Here is a 16,609-nt window from a genome sequence, read left to right as displayed (position 1 = left end):
CTCTATAGCAGGTGAATAAGTAAGGAACAGAGATTTTCTGACTTCATCTCAACAAGTTAGATGATGACACTCAGTGACAATCCTTTGAGCTCAAGCAGTTAGCACAGCACTCTGAGTCCATTCTCTGATTACCTCAGCCTAGAAAAGGCTGTGTCAGAATGGTCACAGGCTTGGTTTGAAAGTGGTGGTCTGCACCAAGGCTTGGGCTCTGTTTCCATCCAGTCATGTGAGTAAGTGAGGGGACACTGTTCTTCAGATTTGCCCATTCTTAAATATACAGTAACCACTTCAAATCCTAACAGTCTTGCTCAGTACACCACATTAATACTTTGTTTACCAAAAGATTCCAACCGTGTAGAGGCACGTTGGTTAGTCATCAGAACATGCCAGTCAGGAAAGGAAGGCTCATGAACTGTTTTTAAATTTCTGCTTATTTACTTATTTCTGTGTTACCGAATCTTGAATGTTTGGTGCCTTTCCAATCCGAAAGACCACTCTAACATGCAAAATGAGACTGCTTCCCCTGGGGAATGTAGTTTGTGTGCGGACTAATCCTTTTAACTTAAGCACAGGCTATTCCATGAATTAATTACTGGAATCCAATGAAAGTTTACAAAAGTTAGATCAACATTGGGGTTTTCTAAAAGCAAAACAAAAGAAAGAAAGAAAGAAAGAAAGGAAAAAAGAAGAAAAGTGAAGTTTTTTCCTTAGTAACCAGCAGAAGGGAGGGGCGTGGCTTTAAAGTGAAGCTTGTTTTTCTCCACGTTGTCTGTGGGTAATGAGCTTCAAGGAGCTCAAAAAGACATTTAATTGATTGAATCAAGTTTGTTTCTGCCCTTGGCTTGCAACAACTGGAGTTGGCTGCTCTTTGGTAGACAGATTTACTTCCCAAAGCCAGGAAAAACAGACATACCAATCAGTTGCCAAACTCTCATACCCAAAGCTCATTCGAATGGTGTTAACATGGCGCACTGGGATGAGGACCTGGCTGTTTGGAGGTATCATGATGTCTCTCTAGAGAATGAGCAGGGGCAGGGATGGTGTAGTCCCACAAAATCTGCCTGCCCTCATTGCTGCCTTGATTAGACAAACAATAACTATGTGAGAAATGAGGGTAAAGTCTGGGAGCTGTCTCCAGGCTTGGCAGTGAGTTTCTCTGGCCTGCCATTTCTTATGTTGGGTAGTTGACTCAGTGGTCATAGGGGAACTCTCCTCATCAAACCGGGAACCTCCAGGATCTCCCCAGATCTTCAGCTCAGAATCAAGGGAGTATCAAAGAAATAGCAAGTTCCTTTTGAGGCAGCTTTTCTGAGCGTTGCCTAGAAGTTTGAAGGCTACCCTTGTGCTAGATGTGGTGTTTCCTTATGACACAGACAGTCAGTGAGGCCATTGTTTGGGAATAGGCCTGCATCAAATCATTAACTGGAAATTTTAAACTGGTCATAGATCATGAGGTCGAAAGGAAGGAACAGAAGTTGGAAGGAGCCTGGGTGAGAGAACGCTTCATCAGGCTAGCACTTCCCCAGGCTTTCATAATAACGCCAAAGTTTTTTCTTTAGATGCTTATAGGTGTCAGTTTAATTCATAACAACTAACTATAAATTAATTTATATAATTATAGAGATTTTATAGCAATTCGGTGTTTTATAGCCAGGCTGTCTATGTCTCTTTAATGGCAGGAAATGCACGGCGCTCCCTGAGCCAGAAATTTGTTTGGCTCGTGGTTCTCTTGACAGCAGTGACATCAGTCATGCCAGTTGTGGTGTTCAGATTTCTGAAGATGCATTTATACCCAAGCTTGAGTGATCAGGTATGTCCGAGACACCGTGAGTACTTGAAGGATGGTTGGTGGCCTTCATGAATGATGTCTTTCTTTGTCCAAACAGATGCACAGGAATGACTAAGGAAATTTTCATAGGTCCATGGCTTCATAACAGAGTAGATGATAATCTCCTCCACATGTTTCTTGAACATACTAGTCCTGAATGTCAGTGAAGAGGGGTATATTGGGCTATCGGTGGGTATGGAGTGATAGGTTAGAAGTACTTTTACCCCTGACTCACTGGAATCATTTTGAAGTATTATTTTAAGAGAAGGGCAAGCAACAGGGAAAGCCCGAACAGGTCATGTGAAGGGGTCTCACCATTTGGATAGAAATAGAGTATTGACTTTGGGAACTAAGTAAGACCTGTTACCTGCTAAGCAGGTTTTAAAAGCGCACAGCAGCATTCTGGTGGACTGGGAATACGGAGCCAGAAAGACACCAGAAAGAATATGGTGAAGAAAGAAGCCTGGACCAGACATTGGAGTAGATCTCAATGGCTCATAGGAAACGATACAACTAAAGCAGTGCTGGGCTAGGCTGAGGCTCAGGACACTGAAGAGGAGGAGAGGAAGACATACTTTATCATCCCACAAAGAAAGATGACATGTTTCTAGAGGGAGTGAGGCCAGACCAGTAAGGCCCAGAGGTCTGAGCTTCTCTTACTGTGATGTTTCTTACACTCTGGGGCAGAGTATGAAATAAGTCACAGAATCCTTTGTGTCTGTCCTTTTGTGTTGGTTCTGAGCTGAATCCAACCCATAAAAGCATGGGTAATCTGAAGTTGCCCATTTTTCTTGTGTTAAGGATGATTGTCATGTTTTTCTTAATGAGTACCCTCAGACCTGAAAATTAGAATTAATCACTTATGCAAAATCTCTGGTCATCTTCACTCCCTTTCCTAGGGAGATGGAAGGCACGTTGAAACCCACCCAAATGATATTTAGGCCTTAAATATTTTTTGAGAATTATTCATGAGAGTTGATGGGTGCATTCACCCTGTCAGGTCTCAGGGACATTATCAGGAATCTGTCCCTCTGGGTTGTTCTGTCCCCTTTTTGACAATGTTTCCTGAGCCTCTGAGGTAGGGGCTGTGTTGTAGATGTTCTTTAAAAGGCAACACCTTCATATTTGTAAATCACACACACACACACACACACACACACACACACACACACACACACACACACGGGCATGTGTGTGCATGTCAAACCAGAATAAATGAAAACCCCAAAAGTCTCAGGACAAGTTGACCTTCCATAAGAGGAAGAAAATTCTGACTCTAATTTCTGAAAATTTTCTCCTAATCCAGTTAGTTATTAATGACACAGGATCCAGAAAACCTCTGAAAGGGAAAGAGAGGTGAAAGACTGAGTATTGGGACTATAGACATTCCATTTCTATACAAAACTATGCTTAAGACCCCAGGCTCTGTTCTCAACACTGTTACTGAAGAAAAGCAACCCCCTCCCCCAACTCACCATACAGCCCATGAAATTGAGTCAGTAGTGAATTTTATTGGACTATTTCTTGTTTACATGAGAATTTTTTGGTAGGGAAAAATTGATTAGTGCCTAGTGTCATCTTTGGGATGGAGAATTTTAGGACTTTAGGCTTAAAGCTTCCTTTTGGAGTAAAGGCAAAGATTTTCTTGTTGTAGATGTTCAATTAAGTAACACAAATGGCTTTTGTTTTACTCAATGGCTGAGTGTCTGGGGTCTAATGTTTGGGTTCATGGTTGTGCTGTGGCTCTCTTCCTCCCCAGATCCGCCGGTGGCAGAAGGCTCAGAGAAAGGAAAGGCCCCTGCGAAGCCGAAGGCCTCAGACCCGCAGGTCAAGCTCCAGAAGATCCGGATACGCGTTTGCTCACCAAGAGGGATACGGAGAGCTCATCACATCTGGAAAAAATATGCGAGCTAAAAGTCCAGCCCCAACATCAGGGCTGGAAAAGATGCTTTATAGTAACACAAGCTGGATTGGAAATTTATGTAAGAAAACCACAGACGTGGTGAGCGGCTTTAGTCATGATAAGACAGTGAAACTGTGAGTCGAGAGGGAACTTGACCACAAGCCGTCTTTTCACCTCATCTGGGGCTGAGCTTAGGCTGCTCGGGGGCCAAGAGCAGGGCAGATCACATTGCTTAACTTAAATCCGTGGCCTCCAGCTGCCAACGCCTGTCAGATAGTGATGTTTTCTGCAGGATTCCTTGCCAGATGGGCACTGTCCAATCTGTGATTCTGTGGACCAAGGCCTCATGGGACAAGTACAGATTTTTATTAACTTAAACACCAATCCATACAAACTTTGAATCTTATTTATGGAAAAGAGACTTGTAAATTAGCATCTATGTTAGATGGGCCTTAGGTATGTAAAAGGGTACGTTCCAATGGTGTGTTTCAACCAAAAAACGCATGTCGACAGATATGCCATGTATGTGAAGAGCTACTTTTCCAAATGCAATTACAGAATTTAAAGCATGCAGTGTGGTGCTCTCAGATTGAGAGTCAGCCTTTCTCTAGACTTGAGCTCCCCTTTCCAGGACAACAACGCCTTCCATGCCCGAACAATGCATTAAAACGTCTGTCTGTTATACAAACAGGGGCAAAATAAAGCAACTGAATGTCCCTGGAGAGGGACTGCAAACACGGTCTGATTTATAGAGTGTTCAGACTGTTCCCCATGGGGACACAATCCCAGAGTGGCTCCTCTAACGTCCCTAATGTTTCAATGACTTGTGTGACAATGTCAGTAGCAATCTGCTGCACGCAGAACTGTCAGAGGGATAGAACACTGCCCTTTATTGACAGTGTTCCATGCAGCCCGTGGGCAAATGCTGCTGACAGATTCCATTTTAAAACTTGAGAATTAAAAGGAAGCGAGTCAATGGGCAGTCTCTACTGTTAAATAGTCCACTCAGGAGTAGACCATTGAGACTCAGTTCCTTTTAGCAACTAGCTGTCCTGTTTATGACTCAAACATACATCTAAATGCATAGATGCATAGATGAAGCTGATTTTTACAACAGACATTGCAGCCCAATTTGGGGATTGATAGGCGAGTCACTAGCATATTTCCTTTATAAGGTTCTGTGTTCAAATCGCTGCTGACGCCCACTTACCTCTGTGATGGGGAGGTGATGTGCCTTTCCCGAGACTCAGTTTCCTCCTCTACAAAATGAGGATGCACTACCTACCTCACATGGTTGATGACCATCAAGCACAAATATTTGAATCATTAGAAACATAGTTCTCACAAGTGCTGTAGAAGTTAGGGTTTAGCTAGCTCATCATCAGAGCCGCAGAGCAACTGGAGAGACATCAGGACCTGGGACACCCGTCGAGAGTGGGGCTGTCAAAGAAATGAGGCTGCTAAGAAGGATAGAAAGCGAATAAAACTGTAGCCTGGGGAATAGATTTATCCACAAGGAGGTAAAGCAAACCAAATCAAAAACGGCAAACAAACAGTCATGGTTTCCAAACATCAGCCTTTAGCACTCTAGCCTTCTTTCTCTGGTTCCCAGTCAATTGCTGATCAACCAAAACTACTTTCCACAAAGAGCTTTTAATCTTGTGCCATCTTGATAGATGATGTGCTGAGATGGTGTTAATAGGTCAGTGTCCCCTGCCCAGTTCCTTTTGATTTCTAAGCCTAATTTTTCCTAATATATAATCTGTAGGCAGTAGCCTAATACCTGGAGCCTTTACCCAGAGCAAATGCTTGTAGCTCTTCCTTTTTCTATACATATCTACCTAGGAAAAAAAGGTGAGATTTTCATGTCTAAAAATCAGCTTCAGTGTGCTTATGTTTTATAACAATTTTGAAAACTTTGAAAATTTCCAATAAATCTGTTGCCATCATTGGTGTTTGATGTTTTCTTTCTTTCTTATTGGGAGCTCACTGGGAAACGTTTGCTATAGTGTGCTAGCTCTCTTGCTTGAATATTCTCTCTCTCTCTCTCTCTCTCTCTCTCTCTCTCTCTCTCTCTCTCCCTCCCTCCCTCCCCCCATCTTCTCCTCCACTTACCCCTGTCCTTAATATGCCTGGGTAAAATATATGTCCTTTTTAGCACTGGAGTCAAGAATTAGATGAACCAATTGGATTCATGTGCAATACTAGAAACGGTCAATTTGGCAAGTTCAGTTCAAATTTTAAAAGGTCATTTATAAACAGATAGTTCGTGAGAATTGTGGGAGAAACATTTTATTAGTTTTATTTTGGTCTTAGGAAAACCAAACACACACAGCCTACTTTAAGATACTGAACTATAGGGGATCATTTTAAAGCTGAAGATGAAAGTCAGGGTGCTGGGTGAAGATGTGATTGTATATAAATGTATCAGATTATTTGGGAAATCTCCCTTTAAAAAAATATACTTAGAACTTGTGTTGCTAACTTTGATTTTGGAAACACCAGGAGGCTGAGTTTGAACTATTATAAGTGAGAGCAAATTGCATTACCCCAGAGTGGGTGTGCTATATTTGCTGCCCTCAAGGATTTATACCGAGGAAGGAAAGGAGAGAGAGAGAGAAGGTGAAGAGAGGGAAGGGGAGGAAAGGGGGGGGGGACAGGCATTGCTAGTTTTATGTTTCTTGAGATGGCTTGATTCTAAGCAAATATGATCAATGCTTTGAAAGAAAAGAAACCACAGGAGTAGAGACTTAAATAACAAAACATCTCCACATCCTGTGTGTGCTCAGGGAAAATCTGGAACAGAGCCGGGAATTCTGGCTTCCATATCAGCGTCTTGCTGCTGACACCTAAGGAGTTTGTATCTCCATTCATCATCTGGGAAGCTGGACAGATTGGACTCCAAGGTCTTTTCCCATTTGTCTGTTCTGTGACCCATCCTGGTCCTCTACACTGCTCCGTGCAGTTGGCTTTGATGGTTGGGAGCCTGAGGAGGAAAGGAGAAAGGGGGTAAGCAAGTGGAATCAAGCTGGATGATGCTCTTTTAAGGGCGGGACCTGTCTCCTGTACTATTTATGTTCATCTACAACAGTGCCTTTCTTGGCTCTTGACAGAGGTGCTGCCTCTATGGTGGTGTTTCTCCCAGATTTTGCTGGATACAAATCAATCTCTCTCTCTCTCTCTCTCTCTCTCTCTCTCTCTCTCTCTCTCTCTCTCTCTCTCTCCTTTCTTTGCTACCATTTTAATATCAAACATATACAGACCAGAAGGTCAGATCCTCCTGGTAAGTGAGAGGAAGGCCATTTAAAATATCACTGCCTTGCCTGGAGTCGGGTTGAAAACAGCACCTGAGGGACATTCTTCACGATCACAGAGCACTAAGGCAGTGTGCGCATGCCTTCAGACATGTTGGTCCACAGAGCCAGTAGTGTCCAGCACACCTATGCTCAGGCTGTTTCTAGCAAACCGAGGTATGGTTTGATGAAGTGCTGAACTCCCTTTGATACTTCACAGAAAGGCCTGCTCTCCAGTCAGACACTAGATTGCACAGACAAGAGAGGCAAACATGTCTCAAGGTGGGGGCAAACTTTAGAATGAATCAGAAAGCCTTGCCTACTGTTTTACCCCAATCAATTGGATCACTTTGTATCTATCTAACCAGGGTCCCTAAGATTGGTTAAACTGGTCATAATTGTTGATTATGTCTTGGAATGATTTTTGTCTTCGTGACTAGAGGAGGAAGGGAGGATCCAGAAGCAGCGACTTGTGGCGTTCGGTGGGTTTTGCGGGCCGTGTGTTAGATAACCGTGAGGAGCTATGATTTCCAGTTTTGTACTAACATCTGGCTAGAGGTCTGCCGTTCACTCTACTGCGTCACATATAATTCCTCACCAGGAAATCACAGACTTTTGCAATTGTCGAAGCCAAGCCTTCTGCAGAACTGTCTGGTAGCCAGGGATACTTGGCCCTCGTATTTCCAAGTGCTCATTTCAACAGACTTGGAGGCTTGCTGGGCGAAACTCGAGGTTTACAGTTAAGATTTACCAAGAAGGAGACTTATCTGCCCTGAAATTTCAAAACTCCCTGGGAGATCTATTCTGAAATCAATGTCGAATTGTAAACCCGCTTTGAGATGCATGCGTAAAATCCCAGAGTACAGAAACCGATGAGTTGGCCTGAAGTCTCTGGATATCTCAATTTGACCTCCATAAAGACAAGTTTAAATTTTTAATGAATTACAGCCCCAGAAATATACAGAAAAATCTTATTGGATCAGCATACAGGCTGACCCTTAGTTTGGAAATAAAGTAACCATCTGTCTGGTTGTTCTCAGTTTTGTCGCCTGTATGTCCTTATTCCCAGTGTTTTAGGCAAGCACTAATGGTGACATTTGGTGGCTGATGGTTTATTCTGGCTCCTGTTGTGGTCATCTCTGTATAGAAGGCAGCATTGTACAGATATTTAAACATAAGACAGAACACAAAACACTGACAGAAATTATACTGACTACATATAGAGCAGCCACAGAAAGAATTTATTTAACCAAATGTTTATTAGAAAATTGAAATGTACATGATACAAACTGATGAAAGACGAAAGATCAAGATCAAAATGAAAGTCAAGCTCAATTGGAACAGTTAAATGTGCAGATGTGTAAAAAAAGAAGACTAAAAAAAGAAGGCTTCCACAACGTTTTGATAAGGATTACTAATTAGAAGAGGAAATACAGGGTGCCCACCAAAGATGACCAATCAGACACAGTTTAGAGCCAGTTGAAAGTCTTTACTCCTGCCAGCAGGGACTACACTCAGTTTTTCGGGTCTTAAGTATGGCCCCAAGTGTCCAGAGCATGGGGTTTTGAAGGCAAAAACCACATCCTGGCATCTTTCTTGGTAGCTACAGGGAGTTTCACAGAAGCAAGAAGTCTAACAGAAAGTAAGATAAACAGTTGGAGGGGTTTCTGCACAAGCATGCAGTTTAACAGAAGCTAAGATAAGCTGTTGGCTGAGGGGGTTGGTTCCACACAGTTTAACAGAGGCTAACATAAATTAGCTGGGACATCTTGACCTCTTGGCTCCTAAAATAGAATTTGGTAATTTTCCATGGGATTTTTCATCAAGGAGATAGGATTCTAGTTAAATCTGAAATGGCCTCAGCAAGAATAGAAGATGGAGGAACCTCTCTCACGATACAAATGGAAATAAACTTTGAACATCAATACTTGACAGAACATAATGGGGAATTTAAAACAGCTCATATATAGTCAGACGTTAGCCTCACCACGCACACCCTTTTGGTTATAAATACATAGAAAACATCAAATAAGGCTTAATTACAGAGTAATTCTCTGTTGGAAGTAATCTTTTCCCTCACATGGGTCCCTGTCTATTTCCTAAAGTCTGCCCTTCCTCACTCCCACATAGATACACATACATAAAAGTTTAGAAGTTCAGATCCTCATATGAGAGAGAACACATGCTCTTCGTCTTTCTGAGCCTGGGTTACATCACTTAATATAATATTTCCAAATTCCATTCATTTTCCTGAAAATTGCATAATTTTATTTCTTATGGCAGAATAAAACATTCCACTGTGTCTAGGCGTGCCACGCTTTCATTATCCACTACTCTGTAGATGGACGTCCAGGGTCATTCCATTCCTTGCTGTTGTGAACAGAGCATCATAGACATGAAGGGACAAGTACCTATTTTTGCTTTCATGAGCTGAAATCTTTTGTGCTCCCAAATGAATTTTAAAATCATTTATTCTGTGTCCTTCAAAATGGAGTGTATATTTTGATGGAGACTACTTTGACTCTGTAGGTCATTTTTGCTAAGATGGCCATTCCCAAAGTATTGATTCTTCTAGTACAAGAGGATAGACTCTCTTCCCAACTTCTAGCAAATTCTTTAATTTCTTTCTTCAGTGTTTTTAAGTTTTCATTGTAGAAGTCATTCACTTCCTTGCTTAGGTTTATTCCAACATATTTTCTGAAGAAATTTACAGTGAGATTATTTCTCTGATCTCTTCCTCAGAAGAAACAATGCTTGCTATTGGTATATCGGGAGGCTATTGACTTCTTTTTTACATTCACGTTATAGTCTGCCATCTTGCTGAAAGTGTTTATCAGTTCTAGTTTTTTTTTCCATTTTTTCTTTATTAACTTGAGTATTTCTTATTTACATTTTGAATGTTATTCCCTTTCCCGGTTTCCGGGCCAACATCCCCCTAACCCTTTCCCTTCCCCTTCTATATGGGCTTCCCCTCCCCATCCTCCCCCCATTACCGCCCTCCCCCCAACAATCACGTTCACTGGGGGTTCAGTCTTAGCAGGACCCAGGGCTTCCCCTTCCACTGGTGCTCTTACTAGGATATTCATTGCTACCTATGAGGTTAGAGTCCAGGGTCAGTCCATGTATAGTCTTTGGGTAGTGGCTTAGTCCCTGGAAGCTCTGGTTGCTTGGCATTGTTGTTCATATGGGGGTCTCGAGCCCCTTCAAGCTCTTCCAGTCCTTTCTCTGACTCCTTCAACGGGGGTCCTATTCTCAGTTCAGTGGTTTGCTGCTGGCATTCGCCTATGTATTTGCTGTATTCTGGCTGTGTCTCTCAGGAGCGATCTACATCCGGCTCCTGTCGGCCTGCACTTCTTTGCTTCATCCATCTTTTCTAATTGGGTGGCTGTATATGTATGGGCCACATGTGGGGAAGGTTCGGAATGGGTTTTCCTTCTGCCTCTGTTTTAATCTTTGCCTCCCTATTCCCTGCCAAGGGTATTTTTGTTCACCTTTTAAAGAAGGAGTGAAGCATTCACATTTTGATCATCCGTCTTGAGTTTCATTTGTTCTAGGCATCTAGGGTAATTCAAGCATTTGGGCTAATAGCCACTTATCAATGAGTGCATACCATGTGTGTTTTTCTGGGATTGGGTTACCTCACTCAGGATGATATTTTCCAGTTCCCTCCATTTGCCTATGATTTTCATAAAGTCATTGTTTTTAATAGCTGAGTAATATTCCATTGTGTAGATGTACCACATTTTCTGTATCCATTCCTCTGTTGAAAGGCATATGGGTTCTTTCCAGCTTCTGGCTATTATAAATAAGGCTGCTATGAACATAGTGGAGCACGTGACTTTGTTATATGTTGGGGCATCTTTTGGGTATATGCCCAAGAGAGGTATAGCTGGATCCTCAGGTAGTTCAATGTCCAATTTTCTGAGGAACCTCCAGACTGATTTCCAGAATGGTTGTACCAGTCTGCAATCCCACCAACAATGGGGGAGTGTTCCTCTTTCTCCACATCCTCGCCAGCATTTGCTGTCACCTGAGTTTTTGATCTTAGCCATTCTCACTGGTGTGAGGTGAAATCTCAGGGTTGTTTTGATTTGCATTTCCCTTATGACTAAAGATGCTGAACATTTCTTTAGGTGTTTCTCAGCCATTCGGCATTCTTCAGCTGTGAATTCTTTGTTTAGCTCTGAACCCCATTTTTAATAGGGTTATTTGTCTCCTGTGGTCTAACTTCTTGAGTTCTTTGTATATTTTGGATATAAGGCCTCTATCTGTTGTAGGATTGGTAAAGATCTTTTCCCAATCTGTTGGTTGCCGTTTTGTCCTAACCACAGTGTCCTTTGCCTTACAGAAGCTTTGCAGTTTTATGAGATCCCATTTGTCGATTCTTGATCTTAGACCGTAAGCCATTGGTGTTTTGTTCAGGAAATTTTCTCCAATGCCCATGTGTTTGAGATGTTTCCCCACTTTTTCTTCTACAGGGTGATAAGCATGGATCGATTTGCATTCTTCTACATGTTGACCTCCAGTTGAACCAGCACCATTTGCTGAAAATGCTATCTTTTTTCCATTGGATGGTTTTGGCTCCTTTGTCAAAAATCAAGTGCCCATAGGTGTGTGGGTTCATTTCTGGGTCTTCAATTCTATTCCATTGGTCTATCTGTCTGTCTCTGTACCAATACCATGCAGTTTTTATCACTATTGCTCTGTAATACTGCTTGAGTTCAGGGATAGTGATTCCCCCTGAAGTCCTTTTATTGTTGAGGATAGTTTTAGCTATCCTGGGTTTTTTGTTATTCCAGATGAATTTGCAAATTGTTCTGTCTAACTCTTTGAAGAATTGGATTGGTATTTTGATGGGGATTGCATTGAATCTGTAGATCGCTTTTGGTAAAATGGCCATTTTTACTATATTAATCCTGCCAATCCATGAGCATGGGAGATCTTTCCATCTTCTGAGGACTTCTTCAATTTCTTTCTTCAGAGGCTTGAAGTTGTTATTGTACAGATAAGGTGTACAGTGATGCCCTCCCTGCTTCTGCCTATGAGAAAAGACAGTAAGTCTTACTTTTATTGACTCCCTGTAATGTCTAAAGTAGTCTCTCTGTTGGAATAGTTCCTAACCTGGAAAATGTTCTAGTCTTTCTTGGAGATTCCAGCATGGTTTGGGAGGAAGTTCCTTAAGGATAACAAACAATGGAAATAAGAGAAACCAAGGAAAAAGATGGTGGTTGAAGAATAGTTTCCAAATCCAAGGAAACTGGAATTTAAATAGGAAACAGTATCGTGTGTGATCCCCAATGTTTTTGGAATAAAAGAGTTCACATAAAGATGCCATCAACAAAACAAAACATGCTTTGGCATTTAGGACAAGAGGAAGAGATTGAGGATGATGGGAAGTTTTTGTTTTTAATTGATCATCAGAAATTTTTAAAAGGGAAATCAATGTGAGAGTCACGAAGAAAACAGAATTGTAGGAAAGAAATGGATGTAGATCCACTGGGGTCCTTGGAGGAGGAGAGAACCAGGCTGTGGCTGATACTTGGAAGGCCCTTAGCTCACCTGAAGGACTCAAAGGCCAGGATGCTCTCTCCAACCTATTTGCCAGGGCTTGATGGACAGTCATTGGCCAAGGATGAGCATCACTCAGTGCAGAGTACTTTTACATACAATCCTAACAACCCAGTGAGGTAAATAGCACCATTCCCCCAATTTTCTGGTGAGACAAACTCTCTACAAGGTAAGTAGCCTGCTCAGAGCATATGGTGAAAATGCTGGGCTTCAAATCTTGGCATGTGCCTTTTCTTGTGGCAAGTACTTTCAAATGAATACCATCTCTCATAGACCTTTAGGGCACAAACGTAGTCGTTTTAGTTCCTAGCACATTAGTTTGGGGGCACAAATATACATATGTCTCTTGAAGGCTCTTGATCCAGCAAAATGAAGAAACTGGATTATTTTCTTCAAACATTATTGTATTTACTTTTATTTCTGCAAAAGAAATACAGCTCTTGCCTTGGCATAACACTGGACAAGTTGCCATTGTCAGTGAAGTCCTGAGCTTTGGGGTTCCTACAGACACAGAAAGGGAGTCCAGCAAATGACCTGCGCTCTGCTGGTTGCCCTTCTACATAGCAGGTTGTAAATTCTTCAGCATTCACTCCCCTGTAGTCCCAAGACTAACCTATTCTTTGCAGTTTCATATTCCATGTCCCAGATACTCATGGTCAACCATCAGAAGTAATGTATAGAAATTCTAATCTGGTGTTGATCTTTCTTGTCCACCGTTCTTTCTCTCGGTGTATCTGTGTATATATGCTGTGTATATGCTACCTGGCCTTAGCAATTGAGAGAGTTACCATGGTCATATAACGTTACTCCAATTTATTTTTTATTTATTTATTTTTTAGATTTCATTTATTTATTTTATGCCTGTAAGTACACTGTAGCTGTCTTCAGACACCAGAAGAGGGCATCGGATCCCATTACAGATGGTTGTAAGCCACCATGTGGTTGCTGGGAATTGAACTCAGGAACTCTGGAAGAGTAGTCAGTGCTCTTAACTGCTGAGTCATCTCTCCAGTTTATTTTTTAAACCATCTATTTTATTATATGTTTATTGTTATTATTTATTATTGATCTCTTACTGTACCTAATTTATTTTTGAATTTCATTATAGATATGTGTGCTGGATAGTTTTATGTCAATTTGACCCAAGCCATAGTCATATAACCTTGGTATTGCAAGTCATTTACTATAGAATTTCTCCACATTTTTCTATCCTGCTTATTCTGACCAATGATGTAACCTGTTGTTACTCCTTTCTCCCTTCCTTATTTCTCTATATAACCAAACCAGAAATATGAGCATATTTAGAAAGTCATAAAGTATTCTCTGACTCCCTGGGTATTATTTGAATAAGAAAGGTGTCTTCAAGCAATCCCTGTGATTCTGTCACCAAATGTATGCTGACAAGAATTAAGGTACATTTGCCAACCTTTGTCTGTGCTTCTGCCCTAGCTTCAGTTCTTACACATAGACTACTCACCCATTTTTAAGCCTGTGTTCTCTTGTAAAGAAGAAAGACCTATAGGAAAAGGCCAATGCCTCATTTGCCTTTGCATTTTCTGTATATTGCATAGTTTCTGGCATAAAACTTATTGTCAGAATACTTGTTAAATGAAGGAATGATTATGATTCAGGCTTATTGTTGAAATAAGAGGCCTTGACGTGGTCTTTCTGGCAATGTTAGACTTGGAAAACCCATATGAAAATTAACCAAGAATGTGGAAATATTTTGTGCTGACCACATCCTGAGGATAAATTCTATAGCTCTGTTGATTCAACCATTTTCTGTGTATAACTGTCATGTGGGAGAAAACCCCACAGCAGTAACCGAGCCCTTAAAATATCTCACTGACTAAACTACATGCATAGAAGGCTTGTTTTGCCGTGTGTGGAATGTCTATTTTAAATGTGTTTCAGCCTTTAGGGATTTAGACAGTTTTTCCTTTCTGGATTATAGAGGACTTTTCCGTGGAAATGGCTTTTATATTTATATTTTCCCGAGCCTTGGTTGACTTCATTGTTTATATTTTAGCACTGTTATTCTATGCACTCGTGCTCCTCAAAGTCTCTTTAATTACTTTGGAAAATGATGTGGGGCATAGCTACATGAAAGACATTGCTATGTCAAAAAGATTGGAGGCTCTGAGGGGAGGTGTGTAGAGTATCTCTCCTTCCCCACTGGTGTCTATCAGTCCATCTATGGTCATAGACAGGTCGCCCCATTCACTATTGCTTTTGTTAATTCATATAAACAGCTGGGAATCATTCCCTTAAAGACTGTGCCTGTATCATTTCTTGTGCCTGCCCCCATTCCCTAAACAATAACTTAACCATGGCACAAACAAAACAAAAACCAGCAATGACCAAACACAGCCAGGCATACTCAGATGCCCTTTCTAATTCCCAAAGAATCGCTGAGCTCTGTATTACAGGACTGTGGAACCAGGGTGGGTCGCCACAAAGTACTAGATTCTTAAAATGTTTAATGAATGAAGGAGCAGAATGCATAACTGAGACCAGTAAGATGGCCAGGAGTAGTATCAAGATTTGGTGTTCAGGAAGGAACAGATTATAGTGCATGATATTTTTGAACAGTGGAAGTGGCCCTATAGTCTGGCTCAGGCAGAATGCTTAGGTCCATTAGTAGGGTACTGGATCTTGAATATTTGACTTATTTTTTCTGGACATAATTCCTTGCCTTGTCAACTAGAGTGGATAATGGGGCTTGCAATAGTAATAATAGTAACAGTATTAATAATCCTCATCCTAGAGATGCACAGATACGTCAATATATGTGAATCACTAATATAATTCCTCACATAACTGACTCAAGAACAGACACCACATGTTGTCTCAGTAGATACAGAAGATGCTCTTGACAAAACCTAACATCCTTTCACGATAAAAGTCCTGGAGAGGCAAAAAATGGAAAAACCCTAATTCAACACAGTAAGGGCTCTATGTGCCAAACACAGTCAACATCATAACTGATGACAAACACTTGAAGCCTCCCCACTCTTAATAATGTAGTGTTTGGAGACTTACCAAAGAAACAAGAGAAGAAAATATAAGGGATGTAAATTGGAAAGGGAGAATTAAAGGATTTCTATTTCAGATGACATGGCTCTTTACATCAAATACTTCACCAAAACAAACAAACAAAATAAAATGAAACTCCTGGAAAGCTGGCATAGTGATGCACTCCTTTAATCCCAGAACTCAGGAAACAAAGGTAGGTGGGGCTCTATGAGTTTGAGGCTACTCTTGTCTATATCATGAGTTCTAGGCCAGCCAGGGCAACACAGTAAGATTCTGGCTCAACAACAACAAAAAGTGGCAGGATACAAAATTAACATACAAAGATCAGTAGCTTTCTTCAATATATCCATGGCAGACATACCAGGAAGGGAACTTGAGAAACTACCCCATTCACAACAGCCTCAATGTCAATAGCAGCAGCAGCAGTAGCAGCAGCAGAAACACTGTAGACTCTAACATAAGGAAGGAGTGCAGGACCTCTACAGTGAGCACAGTAAAACACCAAAGAAGAAATTGATGGTGACAGTAGAGGCTGGGAAGACATTCCATTCTCGTGGATTGGAAGAATCAATACTCTACCAATTCCACAGGTTCACCGCAGTAAAAATTCTAGTGCTATTATATTCACAGAAACAGAAAAGTAATCTTGAAATGTGTATAGAAGCACACACAAAAACAATGGTAGCTGAATCAGTCCTCAGTAAACAGAATATCAGGAGTGAGCATCATTCCTGATTTTAAGGTGTATCACAGAGCCATACTAGGAAACCATGTCATTGGCACAAAAACAGGCAGATGTATCAATGAAATAGAACAAAGACTCAGGGTTGTACAAATGGTGCAGTGGTCAAGAGCCCTTGATGTTCTTGCAAAGGATGGATGTCCAATTCTCAGCATCCATGTTAGGTAGCAAACAATTTCCTATAACTCCAATTCTTTGATTCAGTACTCACTTCTGGCCACTGTGGATACTGACATGCA

At 41.3% G+C, this 16,609-nt stretch overlaps 1 protein-coding gene across 4 annotated transcripts in view; it reads left to right on the top strand.

Annotated features, from left to right (window-relative positions):
• Atp8b4 (ATPase phospholipid transporting 8B4 (putative)) overlaps positions 1 to 5,680 on the top strand; it is a 202,345-nt gene extending 196,665 nt beyond the window's left edge. For all 4 annotated transcript variants that reach the window (NM_001430434.1, XM_087652116.1, XM_087652114.1 and 1 more), the window contains 2 exon segments: positions 1,680 to 1,810; positions 3,588 to 5,680. In NM_001430434.1, coding sequence (NP_001417363.1) covers positions 1,680 to 1,810; positions 3,588 to 3,869 — 413 coding nt within the window. In that variant the 3' untranslated portion in view covers positions 3,870 to 5,680.
• The last annotated feature ends 10,929 nt before the right edge of the window (positions 5,681 to 16,609 follow it).

This window comes from Rattus norvegicus, chromosome 3 (assembly GCF_021556685.1).
Source record: "Rattus norvegicus strain SHRSP/BbbUtx chromosome 3, alternate assembly SHRSP_T2T, whole genome shotgun sequence".
NCBI classification, from domain to species: Eukaryota; Metazoa; Chordata; class Mammalia; order Rodentia; family Muridae; genus Rattus; species Rattus norvegicus.
The sequence above is the reverse complement of the archived record's forward strand: the minus strand, read 5'-3'. Positions and strand labels throughout refer to the sequence as shown.